The sequence below is a fragment of the Bactrocera oleae genome, chromosome 6 (assembly GCF_042242935.1).
Source record: "Bactrocera oleae isolate idBacOlea1 chromosome 6, idBacOlea1, whole genome shotgun sequence".
Classification (NCBI taxonomy): domain Eukaryota; kingdom Metazoa; phylum Arthropoda; class Insecta; order Diptera; family Tephritidae; genus Bactrocera; species Bactrocera oleae.
This window is the reverse complement of record NC_091540.1, coordinates 59,206,251-59,228,137: the sequence shown is the minus strand read 5'-3', so window position 1 is coordinate 59,228,137 and position 21,887 is coordinate 59,206,251. Positions and strand designations below refer to the sequence as shown.

The 21,887-nt window shown below is 33.3% G+C and overlaps 2 protein-coding genes across 4 annotated transcripts in view; one reads left to right on the top strand and one right to left on the bottom strand.

Annotated features, from left to right (window-relative positions):
* Nucleotides 1-97: 97 nt before the first annotated feature.
* On the bottom strand, nucleotides 98-1,326 carry Syx8 (syntaxin 8). The gene is made up of 5 exons (XM_014233996.3): nucleotides 1,137-1,326; nucleotides 881-1,075; nucleotides 475-800; nucleotides 316-417; nucleotides 98-256 (listed from the first exon to the last, which is right to left on the bottom strand). Exons 1-5 carry the CDS (start codon nucleotides 1,160-1,162, stop codon nucleotides 198-200), a joined length of 708 nt encoding a protein of 235 aa, XP_014089471.2. The 5' UTR covers nucleotides 1,163-1,326; the 3' UTR covers nucleotides 98-197.
* Nucleotides 1,327-1,621: 295 nt separating this feature from the next.
* LOC106617023 (translational regulator orb2) overlaps nucleotides 1,622-21,887 on the top strand; it is a 72,150-nt gene continuing 51,884 nt past the window's right edge. For 2 of the 3 annotated variants that reach the window (XM_070111935.1, XM_070111934.1), the window contains exons 1-2: nucleotides 1,622-1,895; nucleotides 1,950-2,105. The gene's annotated coding sequence lies outside the window, so the exon portion shown is untranslated. The remainder of the gene's footprint in view (nucleotides 1,896-1,949; nucleotides 2,106-21,887) is intronic. The other variant, XM_070111936.1, reaches the window with a different exon arrangement.

Here is a 21,887-nt window from a genome sequence, read left to right as displayed (position 1 = left end):
AAGTTTTGTTCGGTGAAGATACCCTACAAGTTTATCATCTTATTCACGCTTTGATACAAGAGGCTTTCCAATAATTACAGAAGCGTATGACGAACAATTATTTATAATATTTTAAATACATTTTATTACATAATATTTCGTTAATACCGTTTCACAATTATTTGAAAAATATATACCAATTCCGAGACACCCGTATTTTAAATAACTGCTACAATAACAATGGCAACAAATAAAATGATGATCACTAGCCAATAACCTATAAAAGAAAAATAATAAAAATTATGTTATAAATAAAATATTCGCCTATTTACATACCCCATGTGCTATCTCTCCGATTTATATCGCCAATATTTCCTGTTTCGACGTGTACACGCGCATCAACTCTGTCCATAGTATTGGCCAAATTATCCAATATATCTGAAAATTATTTATTATTTAGTTGCGTTCATATACATTATATATCGCACCACTTACCATTTTGATTTTCGACTTCATTACCCAACTGTGAAGCGATGTTTCTTTGCCGAGATATTGTCTGAGATAAAACTTCTAAGCCGCGATTTTGGTTTTCTAATATATCGATTTGACGTTGCTTTAAAGCGTTTACATCGCTATCATTTTCTGTGGGGTTTGCATTTCCATTAGAACTTGCAGATCTATTGTTCAAATTATTTGGCGGTTGGGCAAACAATTCGGCACGCTCTCCTCGCGTGTCTTGTGTTACCTTCCGGTGCACTTGCGCCAACTGATTTTGCAGGGCTTCCACTTGTTGCTTTCTTTGGTAGAGCTCATCGGGTTCTCTATATTAGGACAAAGTTATTTTTATAGTAGAACTCTTTATAAAATTCAAACAATTGGAGGACAATATAACAAACTGTACATGGATCGTGCGTCTTCTAAAAGTTTAAGCTTCTGATTGAGCTCCTTCACTTCACCTTCGAACTGCTTTAACTCAGTTTGTATGGCAGTTGTGAGGCGATTATATTCGAGTGATTTTTTTTGACGCTTTTCACGTAGTTCCAATTTTTGTAGGATGTTTTGATTAAGCGCTGAGCATGCCTCACATTCTCTTGACCTGTAAGATAATATATCAACTTTTAGTATATACAGTATTGCGACTTAAACGCATAATTTACCATGAGTCAACATCCAACAGAGCCATATTATATATTATCCACAAAGTTTGGCACAATAAATGTTCATGTACTCCACTTTTATGAATAATGAAGATAAAATATGGAATGTTATTAATTATTTTAATATTTTATTAAATTATAAAAAAAAAACTTATTTCGAAATGTTTATCACTTTAATGGCTAAACATATGATCCAGTGCCGTAAAAGTATAATCGATAATAAATGATGTTGATCGGTATATTTCATTTATTTTAAAATTATATAAAAGGCTGAAAATTAATCGTACACGTATACACAACAAATAGTTTTTTTTTTAAATAAATATAAAAACATATGTTGCAAGTTTTTAATTAAAATATAAGTTTCTTCTAAGGCTTCAAGTAAAGTTTATTTTCTCAACTGTTAACAATTGTCAACGAACAGACCCATTAATTCCCGTTGGATATTTTTGTGGCAGCACTTATAAGTTTTGTTGGGAAATTTTTCATTAAGATTTTTGATTTCGTACGGCTCGGTTTTTGGTCGGGGAAATTCTAGGAAAGTGGTTTTGCGATTACGAAAAAAATTTCATTTAATGTGCGTATTTTTTAATTAAAGAATGAAATTCGAGAACTGTTTTATATTACAAAAATTAATTCAATAAAATCAATGCGCTAAACGTATAGTTTTGCTTGTGTATTTTCAAGTGAATATAACAAACGTTGTAGATACAATTGGAGCAGATCGAATCGAGAAAAAGAAGCAAAAATAAATAAAAGGTGCGAAACTGTTAATTAATGTTTTTCAACATATATAAATATTTATTTAAGTAGATAAATTCGGAGTTTGCGATATGCGCATACTACCTACTAGCCTCGTGTATGTGACGGAATTTAATTAGAAGGAAGTAAATTATTGCGATTTTATAACTGCTTCGCCATGTTTGTCACGGCTTAGATAAGAATGGGAAGAAGACCTGCAAAACAGCTGTGAGTTTGTTTACTTAAAATCCAATTGGATATCTTGCTACTGAGTTTATTACAGATAGTTGTACAAAATTCTTTGAATTACCTGTTTACTAAAATCGATTGAATGCAATACATTGCGGGTATTATGTAGGCGTACACGTCGCAAAGGATTTATATATGGGCTTAAATGTGATTTTGTTTGAAAAGTTGTAAATTCCTTTGTTGAGGATATTTTATGCAACTTTTTGAGTCTTTTTGAAAACAGTTATTTTATGTAATATATATAGTATATTTAGTTCAACTGTGTTCACTGAGTGGGAGTTGTTGTCCACAATTTTTTTTATAAAGTTATATACATTTTTTTTGTAATGAGCAAAAGCACTAGTACTATATACATATATACATATTATGTTTTATAAAAATGTAAGTGATTTTTCTAAGAACTTGCCAGTTTTCTGTGATGAGAGTGATCCAAATATTTTGATCCGAGTAAATAAAGTTTTGTGCAGTCCTACACTAATATATTGAGGAAATATTTATACAGCGGCAAGGATTAAAATATTTGGTTCTACTAGCCGAAACTATTCATCCTAGAGCTATAACTACAACAGCAGGACTCTATCTACCATACCATTACCATATACTAAATAGCTATACCGGAACGATTTAGATGGTGGCTTGGTGATGCTGTTATGTTGTAGCTATACGATCTAATACATTTTAGGATCGGATAATGTAAATTATCTTGAAATGCATGCTGATCATAACTTAAACATACAAAGACGTTGTTCTGCGAACCAAAAATAATTATTTATCAATTCGACAATTCTCAAAGCTTTACTAAACTGAAAATATTCCTCATATAACTTTAAGGAATGCTGTAGAGTTGACAGTCCTTGGTTGGATAAAGATCCGGGTCCGTCTATCGTTCCGGAACGCCTAGAAAACGTGCTGTTTCGACAGGCTCGGATTACGGGGAGGGGATATTAAATTAGTGTTATTTGCTAGGCACGTAAGGAGGTGCCTCCTCGCATTCATAGCGGTAGAAAATATACCTCACCTAATTTTAAGAATTGCTGCAAAGTTGAGAATCCTTGGGTGGATAAAGACTCAGGTCTATCTATCGATCCGAATATAGTGGGAACGAACTTATCTAAATAGTCTACCATTAAAGCTCCGCCTCCCAAATGATTCCGAAACAAAGTTGTGTAAGAATTATTTATCTTAGTACATATGTACTATATTTAAGCACACGTGTCTACACTGTTCTATCCAACAATTGTAAATGTAGCTTTGAAGTTAAATTTAACTAAGAGCAAAAATAAACTTGGCAACTTTTGAAATGAACGCCGAAAGCATTCACTGTATCGTTTAGAGGGTGGTTGGAGCACCCGCTTTGCTACACTTGCAGTGGGGGTAGTGAATCTCCTCATAGGTGTATAGAAATATATTCGTATGTGTGCGTGTGAGTAGGCGAATGTAATGGCAAAAACGAAATGAGAAAAAGATTGATTTTTCCTGTGCTACGTTGCACCATTGAACGTCTCTGTTTGTGTGGAAATATCAACACTGAGCAGTGACGACGTCGACCGAGTACTGCTCGACTGCGACAACGATGACTACGATAAGCCAGGCGAAAACTTACAATGCTGCCTCAGAGCGCACGGTCGGAAAAATTGAAATTCAGTTCGGGTGAAAATTTTAGAGAAATAACGTCACAGCTACGCAAGTACGCCAAAATTGAAGAAGAAGAATGTGAAAATTTTCATTTTCTACAAAATTATATGAAGAAAAAATGCAAGTTTGCAAAAGAAATATAACGGGATTATTACATAATATACGGTAATCACTTTATATGGAAAACAACTTGCGCCGGAAATTGAATCAAAATCGAAATTCGTTAAATTTTCAATGTATTATTTCAATTTTAACAAAGGAGCTGAGCAGAGAAAAGTTTCGAGTTTTTTCACATTGAAAAATTTAAAAATGCAACTTTAATTTTCAACCTAAATAAATATTAAAAAATATAAATACAATTTGTGAATTTAATTTTGCACTACTGCAAGCGAATTGTTTGGTGTAGAATAGATTTTCTAAACGCGTATCCATTGTTTTTTTTTAGCAAAAAAAAAGAAAACAATTTTAAATGTATAAGTTTAATAACCATTTAAGTGAGTACTAAAATTTCACGCTAATGAGATAAATTTGCTTGAAATAGGCGAAACTGAAAAAAAAACAACCGAAAACTTAGAATCTATAAAAAAATCGGGTTTGCAATGCAAAATATATAGCTACGTTTGTTGGCTTTTTAATACCGACGACTTTTAAAGCATTAAATCAGCGCCTTAGGGAGGAGTTAAAGTGTTTAGCAGCAGCAATTCGACGGTACCGCATAAGCAGTTTTAAGGCTGTGTTGCAATAATTTCAAGTAGTGTTGGTGGAGGCAGCATACTTGCCACTTTCCCACAGTCGTGCCGAACAGCACACCCGGAAATGAAGCTAGCAACAACATCCTGCGTCATTTAATTGTTGTCGTCGCAGCCCGCAGTAGTCGTCATCGTCACTGTTCTCATCGTGTTTACCGTTATTAACGTCAGTGCTTCTGCTAAAATACACCTGGACGGATTTCTCGAAGCAGTGTTCGCATTGACACACGTATATATTGAAATAAATAGTTTTACTATTGAAGCATTGGCGCACTTTGTAAAAACAAATTGGAACGCTCGGCCGTGTACTAGCGCGTATTTGTGTATCTTCTAACTAAATAGCAGTGGCAGGTGGGTGAGTGCTTCTTATTCTCAACAAGTTATTTACCATGGCATATAAAAAATGTTAACTTCGGCTACATCGCAATAATATCTTTCACAGCTACATTTCTTATAGCATAAAATCTTTTAATAATCTTAATCTTGAGTTTGATCGCGCAATTTGAGTCACAGGTGTATGCTATAGTAGTCCGATCTGAACAACTTCTTTGGAGATTGTAACGCTGCTTTGCATAATAATTCGTGTCCAAATTACGTGAAGATATCTCACCAAATAAAAGAGTTTTCCATACAAGGACTGGATGTCTCAAAAACTGAGGGATTAGATCGCGTATATACAGACAAACGGACATGGCTAAATCGACTCAGCTTATCATGCTGATCATTTATGGTATATATACATTTTATAGCGTCTCCGACATTTCCTTCGGGTTATTACAAACTTCGTTGCAAACATAATTTACCCCTTTTTCATTATTCTTAGTGTTAGCAAGTGAAAAAGCGTACAGAATTTAAATTCATTGCGAAACACAAAAACAAAACAAGAAACAAGTGTAGCACATATAATAAAGAATGAAGAAAATATAAAACGGCCAGAAAGAAAATTAACATCTAAATAACGTTAACTTTTGTAAACGGCAAAGTGTTGACCCATAACCTATACGAAGAAAACATAAAAGGAAAAATACACAATATAGGCAAGAAAATAAGGTAAAAAGTGAATAAATAGAATATGTTAATAAACAATAAGCAAAAAATGTTGTATAATAACATATGTATATCATTACGTGGCATTAAGTGTGTATGTGTGTGTGTGTAAGAAAAATGTAAAACAATGGAAATGAGTTGAGATGTGTTAGATTTATTTATACCAAAGAATGCTTCAGAGAATTGATTTAAGTGAGCAAAAATCATGTAAACAGACATAGATAACACAAATAATATACATATATGCATACCTGCATACATACATAAATAATATGTACATTTAATTTAATGTTGCTGCCTTTCAATTTGCATAGTTGCGCATAGTGCACATAAAATATGATAATTAATTGGTGTAGCTCCCAAATACTTATTATATCATTGCAATTTGCGCGCACATATCTATACATACAATGTAGGTATATGTATATATATGCATGTATTTAGTTAAGTTTGCATTGCCCCATTTTCATTGCCTCAGCTGCTGCTGCTGCCACTAGTTTGTTTTTGTTGCCCCAATATATATAAAATGTAAATAGCAGAGCAACTCTGATCAGACGTCGCTCTCAGTGCATACAATAGCCAAAATTTAAACCCTTAAGCTAAAGCTACACGTTTACATGTCACATGTTTGCAATAATGCTTATACGATACAGTGGCGTTCATAGTACTGGCAACTATGTGAAGAAATTTTGCATAAAAAAAGACAAAAGGATAAAAAATTGATTTTGTGAAATTCATTAGATTATAAAATTACTTATGCGGTTATATACACATGTGAATTTAAAAAAAATCGGTTTTTTGTATCTATATCGAAGGTTTATATATTCCCAAAAATTTTTAATTGATCCTGCAAATATCCTCAGCCATTGTATCAGAACATTTGTAAGAGCTTTTAACTTAGTGTAATCGGCTCCCAAAATTTTTAAGGCGTTATTTCGAGATACTGTTTCCAAAATCGGTGAGGAAAATCTCTGCGAAACAGCTGAACCGATCGAATCGATCGCCTTAGTTATACCATATTTGTCAAGTAATGCGCGACGGAATAAGATTTTTCATAATAATTTAAATTTTTAAGGCCGCTCTCAGTGTAAGTTTTTTCATATTAAACGACTCTCTTTGGTCAAAATTTCGACTTGTTCTTCGATCATTACCATCTATAATATAATATAATATATTCTCTTGGTTTTGTATTTGAAATACTTTTGGGCAGAAAATTTTCCTCACTGCTAGACACCTTTTTTGGTTGGTCTTCTTGGTGATCGACTACAGAATCAATGGAACCCAAATGTTTTTTAAATGAATTGCCAATTCTCAAAGTATATTAAATTATGTAAATATAAATTATTGTTATTAATTTATTAAATAAAATGCCGCTTCAAAATAAATTCATAATAGAATCGCGTTTTTTTGGCTTGCCTTTAAAAACTTGAAAAATAACTAGACTTTAAATTGTGATGTCGTGAAAGCTTTTTAGTAAAGTTGTGCTATTTATCGAAATCAGAAAATGGCTTAATATTTTAACTCGGAAACGATGGCGGTGGTGCATATTAATCTGAAAATTATATGTTTCCTGCCCTGCCTGGTATACAATTTATAGAACGAGTTCCTCACAAACTTAGATCAGTCGTTTAAGAGCGGCATAAACTTGTCTACACTTTATCAGGTAACTCCCGATACCCATTTTATACATAAAAAGTGTTAAGCATTATAAATTACAAGCATCATGTATACTATTTTCTTATATAGTCGCGTTACTTACAGCGCCATCTGTGAACTTATAAATATTTACAAAACTATGCGGAGGGCGAAAGAGTACTGAAGATATTTTTCTAATTAGATAAAAGCGGTAAAAAATTTAAAAGCGTTCTCTGTAAAATTTCTAAAAAAAAAACATTCAGGCGACATTATTATGAGCATTTTTTCTAAAATTAGATCTTGCATTTTGTAGTAATCACCTTAGAATTAATTGAGGATTCAAAAAAATATATCATAACTGAAATATATGTAAGAGCAAGGGATTTAAAATACACCTAATAAAAAATTTACTTGATTATTGAGTATGAGAGACATCATCGGCATAATAACGGGAACTAAAACGACATTTCCACGTATTTTAATGCAAATCTTTATTATCGCCTATAAAATACACACCTTAGCCAATGCAAGCACTCCTAGGTTTAATCCAATTTTCCATATACACTTACGTATTATAAGCCTCGGTTGCGATGGCCTTCAGTGCCTTTTAGGTTTCGGCTTATTTTTGGAGCGGCATTCATTAGATGTTTTGGACAGTTTCGACGTCATTATGAAAAACCTACGTCTCGTAATAAATGAGGATGCGTTTGACGAATGTAGAGTACTCAGATCCGTTGTCAGGTATTGTTTTTGCGACCTCTACTCGACGTCGTTTTTGCTAACGATTGAGGTCTAATTGAAAAATGGAGATCAAACCTTACAAGTTGTATCAATCTAGGAAATTTTTTTTATCGAGTTAGTTTGGATACGTTATTTCAATGGACTAGTCCGGGTCAAATTTGATCAAATAGTGATATATTGTTTTTGGGCTTATGCGATGAGTTTGAATATCCTCGCTATTTTTTTGTCTTCAAAGGCAATATTTTTTTTCGGTATTAAGGATAAGGATGTCTCTGCATACTGCTCTCACATATTCTACATGTACACATATATGTATGTATGTATGTGTTTGTGTATGTGCACTGAAATATCAGCTGAACATTCTGCATACCATGCGTCTTTAATTAATGCAACATGTAATACTTACCAGTCAAAATTCCTTCACTGCCCCACGTATCGCCCATTCTTTTTCTGCGCTCTTTTCAAACAAACAGACATACATACATATGTACATATACATAAATATTTGCATGCGCGTGCTGGCACACAAAATATTTTGGTTGCAATATGGCTGCTGACTTTGCTATTTTCGCATCTGTGTGTGCCATCTAGCATATATGCCAAGAAAAACAATAGCACACGCTTAAACAATTGCTCTGCGACACACACAGCCACACATGTTTGTAGCATCTCGACACATTGTATTGTATTATGTGCCAACCCTCGCTTAACGCTTGGTAACCCAAAAATTTTGCCAAAGCTTCAAAGTGGACTGGCGGTGGTGCATAAAGTAACTGTAAATGCTTTTTGGCACAGCAAGTGCACATATCTATGTGATTATGTAAATATGTATGTATATGTATTCATTTTATCTACCATATTTCGCTTACTATATAGCATATAAACGCATGTCAGCCAGATAGATGATAGAAGAGGGTCAGCAAGCGTGTGTGCGGGCGAAGGCGGCCCTTAAAAGCAGTAGCCGAATTAAAAGCACTGAGAGCAGAGCATATAAAGAAGTAGAGTAAAGCCAAAACAGCACATGGCCTAGTTTGCCAATTTTGCTTTGATTTGCTTTTTTCGGTTACTAGCTTTTAGTATGCGTTTGTATGCATGTATATATATATATATAGGTATATATATATATGTGTGTGTATTTTCATTTGCTTTATTACTATGACAGTTTCTGCTTCTGACCGACAAACAGTTCAGTCTAATCTGGTTCACTGGCATTAAACTGTTAACTATCCATGCTGTTAAGGTTGTACTGCATATGAGAAAATTTCACAAATTTTTTGCTTTCTTAAAAGTCAATGCATAAATATATGTGTACATACACACTACATATGTATACGAGTATATGTATGTACAATTTTACTTGTCATTGTCGAAATGAGTTTCAGTATGGAGCATAAAATAGTTGTCATTATATATATTACGCTTTGTTGTTTTTGCTGGTAGATTCACTTTACTAAGTGAAAAGTAAAAAGTTAAAAAAAATATAAAGAAACTAATTTTTCTTTATAATATTAAAATACCTACTTAGTTACATATTTATATATTTATTATGTTAATAAATCATTCTAAAGTCCGTGTTTAGTATCTTGGCTACGAATGTTCCAACTTGAACTTTGTGTTTAGTACGAGCGTAATTTGATTGAACACTAAAGTTCGATTAAACCATTTTTCAGCATAACGTCACTTTAAGTGTGTCAGCTTAAAAAATATACCTTATATTTATGGATATTTTAAGAATACACAGTGAAATTTTTAAATAAAAAAATTAAATATTATATATGGAAGTTATTATTAGTAAAATCGACCTAGAGTCGAAAAAAATCACAAATCAGAAAAAAGTTTAATTTTAGCCAAAATTTTGGTCGTTTTTGGCCTGATAAACTTCGATTTTTGATCCGATCAAGCTGGTAGGTGATTGTATGGAGAACTATATATAAAACATGCAGAAAATATTTAATATCGGATCTGTTTCCGAGTCATCACTGCAGAAAATTCGAAAAGTATAGGCGCACGAATCGTGCTACAAAAACAAACCTAATAACTAACATTTTTTTTGTATAACAAATTTTATTTTATTTTATATAATTAATTAATTTTAGAAATTATGAACCGTAAATGATCTCCATGCTCAGCCACGCATATGCGACACCTAATTAGAAAATTTTATTATCGATGTAATGGACTGCTTCAATTCAGTCAGATTTCTGTGTTTTGTTTTGTACACCTCTTGCTTGACATAACTCCATAACAAAAAGTCTGGTGCAGTCAGGTCTGTTGACCTTGGGGGCCAGCGGAAAATTTGGTTTCTTGATATTCATTTATTTTCAAATTTTAGTTGGAGCTCCGCAATAACCGGTCTGGCTATGTATTCAGTTGCTCCATCTTGCTGAAACTAAACGCTATTGAAAGCGATACGTCTTCGGTGCAGTTCTGTGTAAAAAAACTCATTCAACATCCCTAAATAACCCATTGACAGTTACTGTTACACCGTTCTCTTCAAAGAAGTATGGCCCGACAATATATCTTAATGAAACTGCGCACAACACAGTGACTAATTCTGGGTGAAGTTCCGTCTCGTGGATTATTTATGGATTTGATTCATTCCATATACGGCAATTTTGTTTCTGTTTAGATTAAAATGGGCCTCATATTACATAAACAGGCAATTTATCAAGGTATTGTCTTCAATAATTTTTTGTCAAAATTCCAGGCGAATTGGCAAATCGAGAGGGTTTAACCGGTTTGTTATTTGAACTTTGTACAGAAACAGGTTTAAGTCATCATAAATTATCCGTTGTAATGACCATCTGCTAACTCCAAGTTGCGCCGATAAGTTGCTAGTCGAAACTCTTGGATTTTGCCTGAATTGACGATGCAACAGCCGCGATAGTTTCTTGAACACGAACATACGGATCTCGATGGTATTCGGCAAACATGTTTACTAACCGCATTATGGTCCATTTACTAGGAGTAGCGCCGCAAAAATCGAGTCTGAATTCCTTTTGGACGGAAATGACGCATTCATTTTTAAAAAATTTTAATTATAATCTGCAAAATAAAAAGAATTAAGTCGATTACTCATACAGAAAAAAAGTTATTACGGTTTGTTTTTGTAGCACGATTCGAGCGCCACCCTGTAGTTTCGAGAAAAACGCGTTTAAATATAAACTGACTAAGCGGCTACACTTTAGAAGGCTGTAATTTAGTGCGTTATTTTTAAAGTTATAACTTTTAAAAAGTAAAAAAAAAAAATTCAACCCGAGTGTGCCCTTTAAGGGATTAGTCAGATAGAAGTGACCTTTTTATGAAAAAAATTCTTATTCCCACAACTTTAATCTGGCATTATCGGCTTTGGTGCATGTTGTGGTAGACCATATGAAGTTTAAAAAAAATGTTGAACCGTTTTGGTCAACATCCGTTGGAGATATGGCCGACTGGAAGGAGTCTCTTTGAAAAGTGGTTGACACTTTTGGATGATCTGAAACAAACGAAACATATTTCATTTTGAAGTACACATGATTGGCTATTGCACGAAATACAACTGTAAAAAAATATTAATAAATAAACAAGTGCAATTTAATGTTTTTTTCTCCTTTATTCGGCCTGTTTTTTGTCATTAATTGTGTTATAATTTTGTTAAAAAGCGATGGACAATAATAGTTGTAGTTCGTGCGATAGCCAAGTCTATGCAGAACATTAAAAAGAAAAATTTTTTCGAAGCAAATCGGATCAGTAGGTCGATCGGAAACGGGTCAACCAGGTCAAAAAAATTCAGTTTCGAGAAAAACGCGTTACAGATTTAACTCTATGCTCCAGGTGTGCGACTCAAGCGCTTGAGACCTTGTATAAAGCGTCCGTTTCAATCACTTTTCGGTAACATCTGAGATACAGGTAGGTTTCTACATTGTCCCTAAGAGCTTAAAGTGTCCAAAACTGGAACAAATTTTTTTGGAAAAAAAAGTACCTGGCTCCATCCTTAAAGTTCTTTAAAAAATACTTAATTTCACCGTTTACACAGCAATTTCTTCAGATTTGAAAATCGCAAAAGCTTTCTTTGTCGTGTTTTTACTCTCCCGTGTTCTTACTACAAATATACATGCCTTACTCTTTTTAGACTAGCCATAAGATTAAATAGAAAACAAGAAAGCTGAGTAGCGCAAGAGTTCTTCTAGTTCAATCCGAGAATATTACCTAAATTTTATCGTTAATGTAGAAAAACATGGTAAGTAGGAAATTTGTTAAGATCTGTCACAAAACAATTACCTCACACATGCTAAACATATAGTTAAACTTTTGAAGAAATCAATAACCTTTTCAGACTTATAGCCACATAATATGGCACTAACTCCTTGATTAACTTCAATATGAAAATAATGCGTCATTTAATCTTTGAATCCTGATATAGTTTATTTAAACTCTGTACTTCAACCTTCAAGAAGACAAATATCTGCAAATAAAAAGATAAACCGACTTCTACATATCTTTTCTGTATCGAATGAGCTACTATTACCTATTAAAACTTCTTCTCAAAGATGCTTATATACCAAAAAAAAAATTCCTTGGCCCGAAAAGAATGCGAGTTGGTGTCGTTTTTTTAAAGTCGACTGTCATAGAGGACGTCTAATTTATTATATAGTAAAGCATTTCATGGTATTATAGAAATTAAAGGAGACTCTTCTATAACCCTTCTAAACTCGAGTTTAAAATTTTGTTTGACTGCTTTTGGTAGAGAGCAGACGAGAAGCTGCGTTTGGTTCATGAGTTGCTTCAAACGCCAGTTTACTAATTGCCAGCCAATCTAGCTTAGTACTAGACCAATATGCCCTTTCAAACATTCCAATCTTTTCTATGGTCCATTTACATTATTTATTAGAAAAATCAAATCGATTTTTTAACGACTAGCTTTTGGCTATTAGAAGGCGAAAAGGAATGTAGAAGAAAAACTAGTGCAATAAAATACACCAGAATCTGGTGCATCAGAAGAAAAACCAGAAGTGGGTAGCTTAGACATATTTTACAATAAAACTCTAACTACCCTAAAGTTACGAACTTACTGATTAACCCCGAAAGAATAAAATAGTATTTCTATTACGAAAAATATTGTCGAATTAGGAAAATATCGATAAATTTGGATCGACAACCCGATGATATTTATCTATCGCAGTTAATATATGTAGATTAAAAGTCTTCATAAATCAAATCTCGGTAGAGGTAAACGAATTAAAAAAAATTTATTAAAATATATATTTTTTCTATTAATAAGGTTGTTCCAAAAACTACCTGAGCCACTCTCTTATATTCATACTTGTATTGACATTCAGTTGTTCTTTAAATAGATCTAATTAATTCCCGTATGTACATAGTATGCATGCAAATAAGATTCCAGAAAATGACTAACGAACATCGTAAATAAAATGCAAAGATTAGGTTAACAAAACACCGAAATCCAACAATGCAACAACAATTTTAAGTATCTATTTAGGCGCGCAACACTCGACTATAGCTTTGTCGACGGCCCGAATTATCAGCCACCCACTTGCCAACGGCCGAATGAACAGCCAAGCAATACATAACAGCAATATGTTTTTCCCCACTTAGTATGCCGCTCTTTCGCAACACAGCGCTCTCTTTTAAGCTTTTGTTTTGTTTACCTCGATGGTTTGTGGGCGCGCGAGCTCTCTTTCGTTGCGCTGCGGCGCGCTCATCAGTGTACACACACTCTCGATAGTAGGGCAAAATTATGTATCGATTATGTGACGGACCGACAGACATAAATACTGATGTATCAACCGACCGACCAAGACCGCTAACGATTCACTGCCTACCAACATATGACAACAATGACAAATACAGGGGCACGTCATTGTCGCTATGCTGGCGATGACAAGCGACAAGTGAGCGCGGGGGTGGTGAGAGGTGAGGACGGCTATGTAGCAGTCGACAAAAACAGCAAAATCCGTAAATCGCATAAAAATGATGATTGTCTTGCTTGACTGCGTTGCTACATTGCTCCACCCCCTTCCAGCTGTGGCTGTGGCCCATTTCCATATTGCGGTGGGGGTGTTTATTAGCTTACAAATAACTGCGTCGACAAAAACAACGACCTCCGCTCGAACAAGGGTTGGAGCGAGCGAATGGGGCCAACGGGCTAGTGGTCGCTAGCGAACACATTAGCCGGGTGGCATTGCTCACGCTTTGCGACGTTGCGGTTCAGTGGGCTGCTTCAATGGCATTTAAGTTTGACCAATTTTCACGTCTATGTCTATTTCTCGCCATTCAGCTATGCTTTTGTTTCCAGCTCGGCACATAGTCTGCGCTTTTTGTTTTGGTTTGCGTTGCTAATCACCATGCGACATTTATTCATATGTACATATGTATGTTTGTATGTATTTTTACATGTGTAACTTGCCTATTGTTGTAGTTCTATAGATTATGAGTTTGCTCGGTCATTTGTCTAACTGGCTGCTCTACGAGGTAAACTTTGAATGGAATCAGAAATTTACTGCTCATTTTAGTACTTTAAATGGCCTTCCGTCGCGGTTGAGTAGCGTTATAGTGAGGCTTTTTTTCTGTTGGAGTGAAGCCGCGGTGTGTTAGCAGACGTGACAGACGTGACAGACGTATCTACAAATGTATGTGAATTGAATTCATTCATTTATGCTGTGGGAACATGGATTATTTCATACACTTTGTTTCAGTTGGTCGTCGACTTGTTTTTTTTATCCCACACTTGTCTGGCGTTCATATTAAATTCTAACATTCGAAGATTCGCAATGCGTTAGCTATTGTTGCATTCTTACAACATATTAAGCTCCCGAACACTGGGGAGTTTTCTGGGAATTTTTTACTTTTTAGGCTTGGCATTTGGGGACTTTTATGGATTGTTGAAAGATGACTGCTGATAGAAAACTAATTATGTAAAAGTACATACTTTTAAGCGACACACTTGGTGTGTAAGTACAAAAAAAAATCTTTGATAATTTTAACTAATGGTGCTGCCATCCGAACCTGGCGAACTGCTAAATAAGGTTTTCCAAAGAATTAACTCATATCAAAACTATGGTTTTGAACTGCTGGTCTGTAGATTTATCAGACACATTTACCTACAATTAAATGGAGTCCGAGATCTTTTAAGTAATATCGTTAAGGATCCGCGAACATCCGTCGTCAAAGATACCAAAAATACTCATTAAAATCCACCCCGATCCACTACCGAGTTCGTCATACTTTATTTCCGCAAATATAAAACGAATTGCAGTCCGAATGATATTCTTTACAATACTCGTAATTTCCAATACATACAATATGGATGTGTATCACTTTGATTTCTCCAAAATCTTTTCCCTTTGCAGAGGCTTATGGACCCTCCCTCGTGAGAGCTACAAATAATATTTTTTTTACTTTAGCAGAAGATTAATTTCCTTTGTTAATTTCCAGTGAGTTTTCAGATCACCAAACGAGCATTATTTACAATAAAACAATGCCTGTGATTATTGCATTTCATGTGTGTGGCCTTCATAAAAAACCAAACATTTTAATATGGCGAAATAAGTCAATTATTTTGTTAATTTCAATTGACCATGGACCCTCTAGGAATACCTTTCGGTTTCAAATTGGTGATTTCCAATGGGCTTCCCTAACTCCAATGCTGCCGATATTATAGTAAGCTCTGTTGGAGATCATTAACTCAGCACCCACAGTGCGTTATAACACTTTTCAGCTACCCTTGGCAAATTTTAAGATATATTCAATGTTTATCGTGGAAAAAAGTTTAATTTTTTCTCCATATTTCAGGTATTTCTTTTGATATTATCTGGTAAATAGTAGTTCCCCTATGACTTCAGTCGCTGTCGGAATTTTTATCGATTTTTGACTGCATTTCGCTATCAGATATTAAATAGAAGAAGTTTGACAAGTTTTTGGAAACTTCTTTTCCTAGAATTTTCTCAATTCACACGATCTTTTACAGTGGTTAGAGAAGTTGAAAATATATGAAGATCATGAGCATGATTACATACTAATTTTTCTTTATAGATCTTCAGAACACCTAATAAGAAATCATATTCCATTTTTATATTTTTGCTCAATGTCATTTTTGTAGACCACGAAAAAACCAACTTTTGCTCTATAAAAATTGTTTAACTTATTTAAACAGATATTTCAATAGCCAGTTTGTTTTTCCTACAGGAACATTTTGTGTAAATACACACATGTTTTAACGTACAATGGGGCTCTTGTGTCGTGTCACGCATAGCGTATTCATTTCAAGCTTCATTGGGATTTCATTGCAGTAAAATTGATTAATTGTTTACACGCATTCAATTAATTATATCGAAAGTTGAGAATATTGATAGCATACTTAACCTTTATTTCGCTTTGATCCGTAAAAGTGTACGAAAGTGCAGTGAGAGCAAAATCATTGAAAAATTATATTTACATTTCATTTTGTTACAATAAAACTTGTTCTGATTTATATTAGCAAATCTAATTAGATTAATTTCAGATCTTCGCTTGCAACAATAATATTTTTACCACATACATATGTACATACGTATTTAATTTGCCTTACAATTGTTCTAAAAAAGAGGGAGGCGCAGCCTTTGAATAGAAAATAATAAGTTTTATGAATCAAAGATTATTTCGGGATTATTATTATAACGGGATTTTCAACGTTTATGCCACTGGTATTAAAAATGTTTGAATAATATCAGAATAGATGGAAAATCCAGTTAATATTCATCTTTAAATTATCTAGTTTTACAGGTTTACAAAAACCCGGTAAAAATTATATTTTTTTTTGGGATTTTATTCATCTATTTATTTATTTGCTCTAACTTGTATTTTCAGTTTTCCTAATATTTTCGAAAATCTGTTTTTTTTGTCGAATCTCGAAATACTTGTTTTATTCTGATATGTGCTGATATCTCTTTTGTGTACAGAAGAAAACATACAACTCGCGGAGAAGTCCTGAAAACCTTTATGAAAACTAAGGCGCGAAAAACACAAGCGGGCTTTATGACATCCCTACTCGGGATAACAATTTCTACTAGATATGAATGGGGAGACTCATGTTGCTGCTTTTTGTGGTGTTCTGGTATATCGAGCATAGTATTATTTTTGAAACCAAGAAATCGGTGATAGTTTTAATTTTTTTTTGTAAGAATCTATTTTGTACCAAAAACCCATTCGAATGTTTTTGGAAACAACTTAAAAAAACAGATAATAATGTAAAATTTGTATAACCTGAGCAGAGTATATTCAGCTTACAGCGAAGTTTGTTATACTGCGAGATCCTATAAAGTACAATATATGAACCATACGTATATATAAATGATCAGCGTGATGAACTGAGTCGATTTAGTCATGTTCGTCTGTCTGTCTGTGCGTCTGTATATACGCCAACTAGCCCCCCAGCTTGTGAAATAGCGATTTAAAATTTTGTTATTTTGTCCTCAAGAAGCTGCCCATTTGTCGGAACCGCCGATATGGGACCACTATCGAATATAGCTGCCATATGAACTGATCAATCAAAGTTCAATTCTTGTATGGAAAACTTGTTTGTTTAACAAGATATCTTCATGCCAAGGATTATTTTCTAAGGCAACGGTGCAATCTCCTAAGAAATTGAGAAGATCAAACCACTGCATATACTTCTTTATTTGACCAAAAGACTTAACAAAAATATGGCATAGATTATTGTTCAAGGCTATGCTACAATCTCCGAACGAATTGTTCAAATTAACCATCAAAATCAGGATAAATATATTTTTATATTCTTTACCATAAGAAATGCACTTGCGAAAAGTTTTTTCTTGCATCTGGGAAATTCCGTTATTTATGGACTGACCTCGCTCAGCTATACAACAGGGGTATAAGGGCAATACCATAATATTCTTCTCGTTTTATCATTTTTTTTTGGTAATTTCATCCATTTTGGATACATTTTTTTTGCTGGATTTTGTTAATTATACAAACATAAATATTTGTATATTTGTATATTTATGTACCGGCATTATTATCAATTTTAATAATGCTTAAGTAAACATTAGAAATTGAGTAAACTTCAAGGCTTCGTTGTTTTAATAAATTTAATATATCTAAATAGGTATATATATGTGTATACCTATATAAAAATGACGTGTCATTTCAGAAAAGAACGCATGTTTTGGAAAATATCTAATCAGAGTAGCAAAAGTGCTTCGACAATTGGTTGCACAAGTTTATAGATATTAATGGAGAATATTTTGAAAAACAATAAAGCGATTTTCGATAGTTTATATTTATTTTTGTTCTGTAATCCCGCAATATAAAGGCAACCTCGTATTTGGATCACTCATTTTCGAAATTAAACTTGAAGAGCAATCCTCTCGATTCATACACCTCCAATAACGTTTCCACCTTTGTTCGTAAATAAGATTTTTTCTGTATTGAATAATTTTCTATAATTGTATTTAATATGTACTATAGTCACTGCCACGCGTGGTTGAAACTACTAGTATACCATATATTTATATTTTTTGTTATTGGGAGGTCCAATATTCTTAAAATAACATATTATTTGTAGGTTATGGTGAATTAGATATTCAATATTTGTTAGCATACTGCATATATATGTACCACATGTAATGTGAAACAGAGCCATATAAATAGCTCAATTTTATCTTATTAACTCTAATTATTATGTATGTACATATATGAATAGGTATTTATTATATACAAACATATTTAAATGTACTTGTGTGAATATACATATGTATGTACTCATAGTTCAAAGTCAAATTCGTTTTTTTACTTGATAGTTGTTAATTTATAAATATATTCAGACATACATGATTATTAGGTTAGTCCTTAAACTTTTTGCCTTAAATCGCTTAGACATTATTTGCGTTGAATCCGGTAGCAGACGGTCAAGGAATGATTAAAAAAATTTGAGCTTTGGACCTATGGAGGAGACGTTTCAACCTCCTCTAAACGCGACAAAATTGTAGTATACGCATACGTTAGAGCAGTATAAAACCTTCTCCCAATAGCCAAGAAGATGCTCATACGGTTGCAACTTTTGGTCGCATATAAATCGGTATGCAATTTTTTTTTAACAGACTAGGTTTTATTCAATTTTATCTATCTTTAAAAGCCTTTCTTTAGAAGCAATACAAACTGCGCGTAATAGAAAAATCTTTTTCGAGTGTTCAGAAATCATTATTTTTAGAAAGCTTGAGAAATACCATTGTGATCCTGCACTTCCGATTTAAAATTTTATATATATTAATAACAGCGAACGTTGTTATGATCGTGAAATGTGCTTACAGCCTTCTATCCTAGACGTCGAGTTTTTGTGCCACAGGACAAGATATAGTGTTTAATAGAAAGCCAATATCTGCTTCTTCGTCAAAACGATTATCTTAAAATTATAATATGATTGTCGATGAATATGGATTTGAGGTGAAAATGAAGGCAGTGTTCGTTACTATTGATTTTGATCGAATTAGGAGGTCATTAGTTCTTCCCCGCATGTTTTCCGAGTAGAGATCAATTGGCACACCTGGTGTGACAGCCTAAAAAAAGCGAATTTTGCGAATTAAAAAAAAGTATTCCTATATCAATTTTAGATGTATATTTATACATACATATTTTAGAAATACCCAGTAAAATTTTCAAAGGAAAAAATTAATTATTGTTCGCGTTATACGCGATCTCTGACGGCGCTAAAAAATGTCTTCCACTGCTGCAGTGATTCCGGGTTTCTTTGTGGATGAAGCCTCAAAGAAATTATCTACAATACTATAAGATACTTGTATTACTGTATAAAAAAATTTAAAAATTTACTAAACTAAGTGGTTACACTTTAGAATGCTGTAACTCAAAAACTATTTGAGATATCGGTTTAAAGTTTAGTACGTTTTTGTTAAAGGTATGTGTATCCTAATAAATATGAAAAAATTATCAATATACATATAATATCATACATAGAATATGATGTTTATAATATGCCACTTTATGTCAAACTAATCGCATGTTTTCATGATTCACAACGCGAATAGCATTTATCTACTCGATGGTATCGGTTTTTTTAATTACTGTTATCAGCAAGTTAATGCGTACCGCACCGAGTAGGTGTGCCAATATGCATATAGGTACATAGGTATGTTTCTTTTTTTTTGATATGCGAAATAAGTAATTCTAAAAGAAAAACAAAATAATAATATGAATAAATAAATCGAAATGGAAAATCTGATTTAATTTATTAATTATTTCTAGCAACTGACATAAGTAATGTTAAAATGTAGAACTCTCTCTTTTTAAAACCACATGGAAAGTTAGTTACGAAACTAGTAGACATGCGTTTATTTATTAAAATACAATTTTTTATTGAACAAAAAAAAAACCAAAAGTAGAGAAATTGAAGATGTTTTAGATCGAAATGAACAGCAACAGCTGCTGTCAGCTTATCTTTGGTTGCTATTTGATTTTTATGCAGCGACTGCCTCGCGCCGATTAGTCATTTGTATTAATTTAGTTTACAATAAAAATGAAATGAGGGAAATACCGCTTTACTCACAAATGTAGAGCTCACAATCATGCCTCGTAGGAAAATAAACTAAGGAGTTTCTTTGTGTATTACAAATCACGGCTTCGTCAACGCCTCAAGAGTGGCCACGGCAAAGAGTGCCGCTTAAGCATTTAATGTAAAAATAAATATAATGACCGAAAATATAAATAAATATCTCATATATGCGAGAAGTCATGTATGCATGTAGATAAATCTTCATGACTGTATCTTTTAACGCATTTGTTCGGTCATCAGCGGCAAAATGTGGTTGATGTTTTTGATGGTGCAAAGTGTCGTAAATAATTATTGCTACTACTGCACAGTTTTTGTAGATGTTGTTGTTGATGTGGGGGACTTCTTTTCGTTGTGAGACATACTTTGCAAGTATTCAATAATTTTTGGTTTAATAAAGTACAATTTAAATAGACTTGACTCGCTTCTGAGCTATACTAATTAATCAAAATTTACAATTCGTTCTAATTACTTATTTATATCAAACCTTCGTATATACTATATACTTATATTCAATATATAAGCTGTCATTGACTTAATCCAAAAATCAATGCTTTTAAATTTTCACTTAACATATCAATACATAACTCTGTGTCAAAACCTGTTAGCTATAACAATATAAATTAATTTGCGTTAATCGAATCTCCAAAGACACTGTTTTATTTATGATGTTTTGCCGTGAGAAATAAAAAGCTGTTGTAGGTGTTTACCTACTAACATTTGTGGAAGGTTTAATTAGGTTTTATGAGGTATTCGAATTTGCGCCTTTAAAGACATCCTTTCTCACCTCGTGTAAGTGCTTCTTCATGTTCTTGAAGGCGATTTTTATTGAAGCAAGTGCATAGACTTGTTTCAAAAACATGCTGGCAGATATTGTATATTTGACAGTGTGGAGTTAGAACACCTACAATTGCAAATTTCAGTAATTCCTTTACAAATTTGTCTATAATAGCATTATTTAAGTTGTTTTCATTGTAGGCAAATATTTATCATACCCTGATTATCAAGCTTGTCTGAAAGGTTGTGACACCCAGAAGAAAACGTCGGAGACCCTTAAAGTATTACTATGATCAGCATACATTATGATCAGCGGGACGAGCTTTTCAGATATCGATCTGAAATTTTGCAGACCTTGTTTTCTTAATAAAAAAGCTGCTCATTTGTCGGATGGGCCGATATCGGACTACTATGGTATATAGCTGCCATACAAACTGAACAATCAGAATCAAATACTTGTATGAAAACTTCTTTCATTTGACTATGTATCCTCACGAAATTTGGCATGAGTTATTTTCTAAAGCAATAATGTAATCTACGAAGAAATTGTTTAGATCGGATCACTATAGCAAATAGCTGTCACGCAAACTGAACGATCGGAATCAAGTTCTTGTAAGG

What these genes read in the sequence shown, in the direction of transcription:
- Syx8 (XM_014233996.3), bottom strand. Translation starts at nt 1,162, where the DNA reads ATGGCTCTGTTGGATGTTGACTCATG. An exon ending in CTGTTGGATGTTGACTCATG is followed by an intron (nt 1,076 to 1,136) that starts GTAAATTATGCG and finishes ATTATCTTACAG; the next exon opens with GTCAAGAGAATGTGAGGCAT. An exon ending in TTAGAAGACGCACGATCCAT is followed by an intron (nt 801 to 880) that starts GTACAGTTTGTT and finishes GTCCTAATATAG; the next exon opens with AGAACCCGATGAGCTCTACC.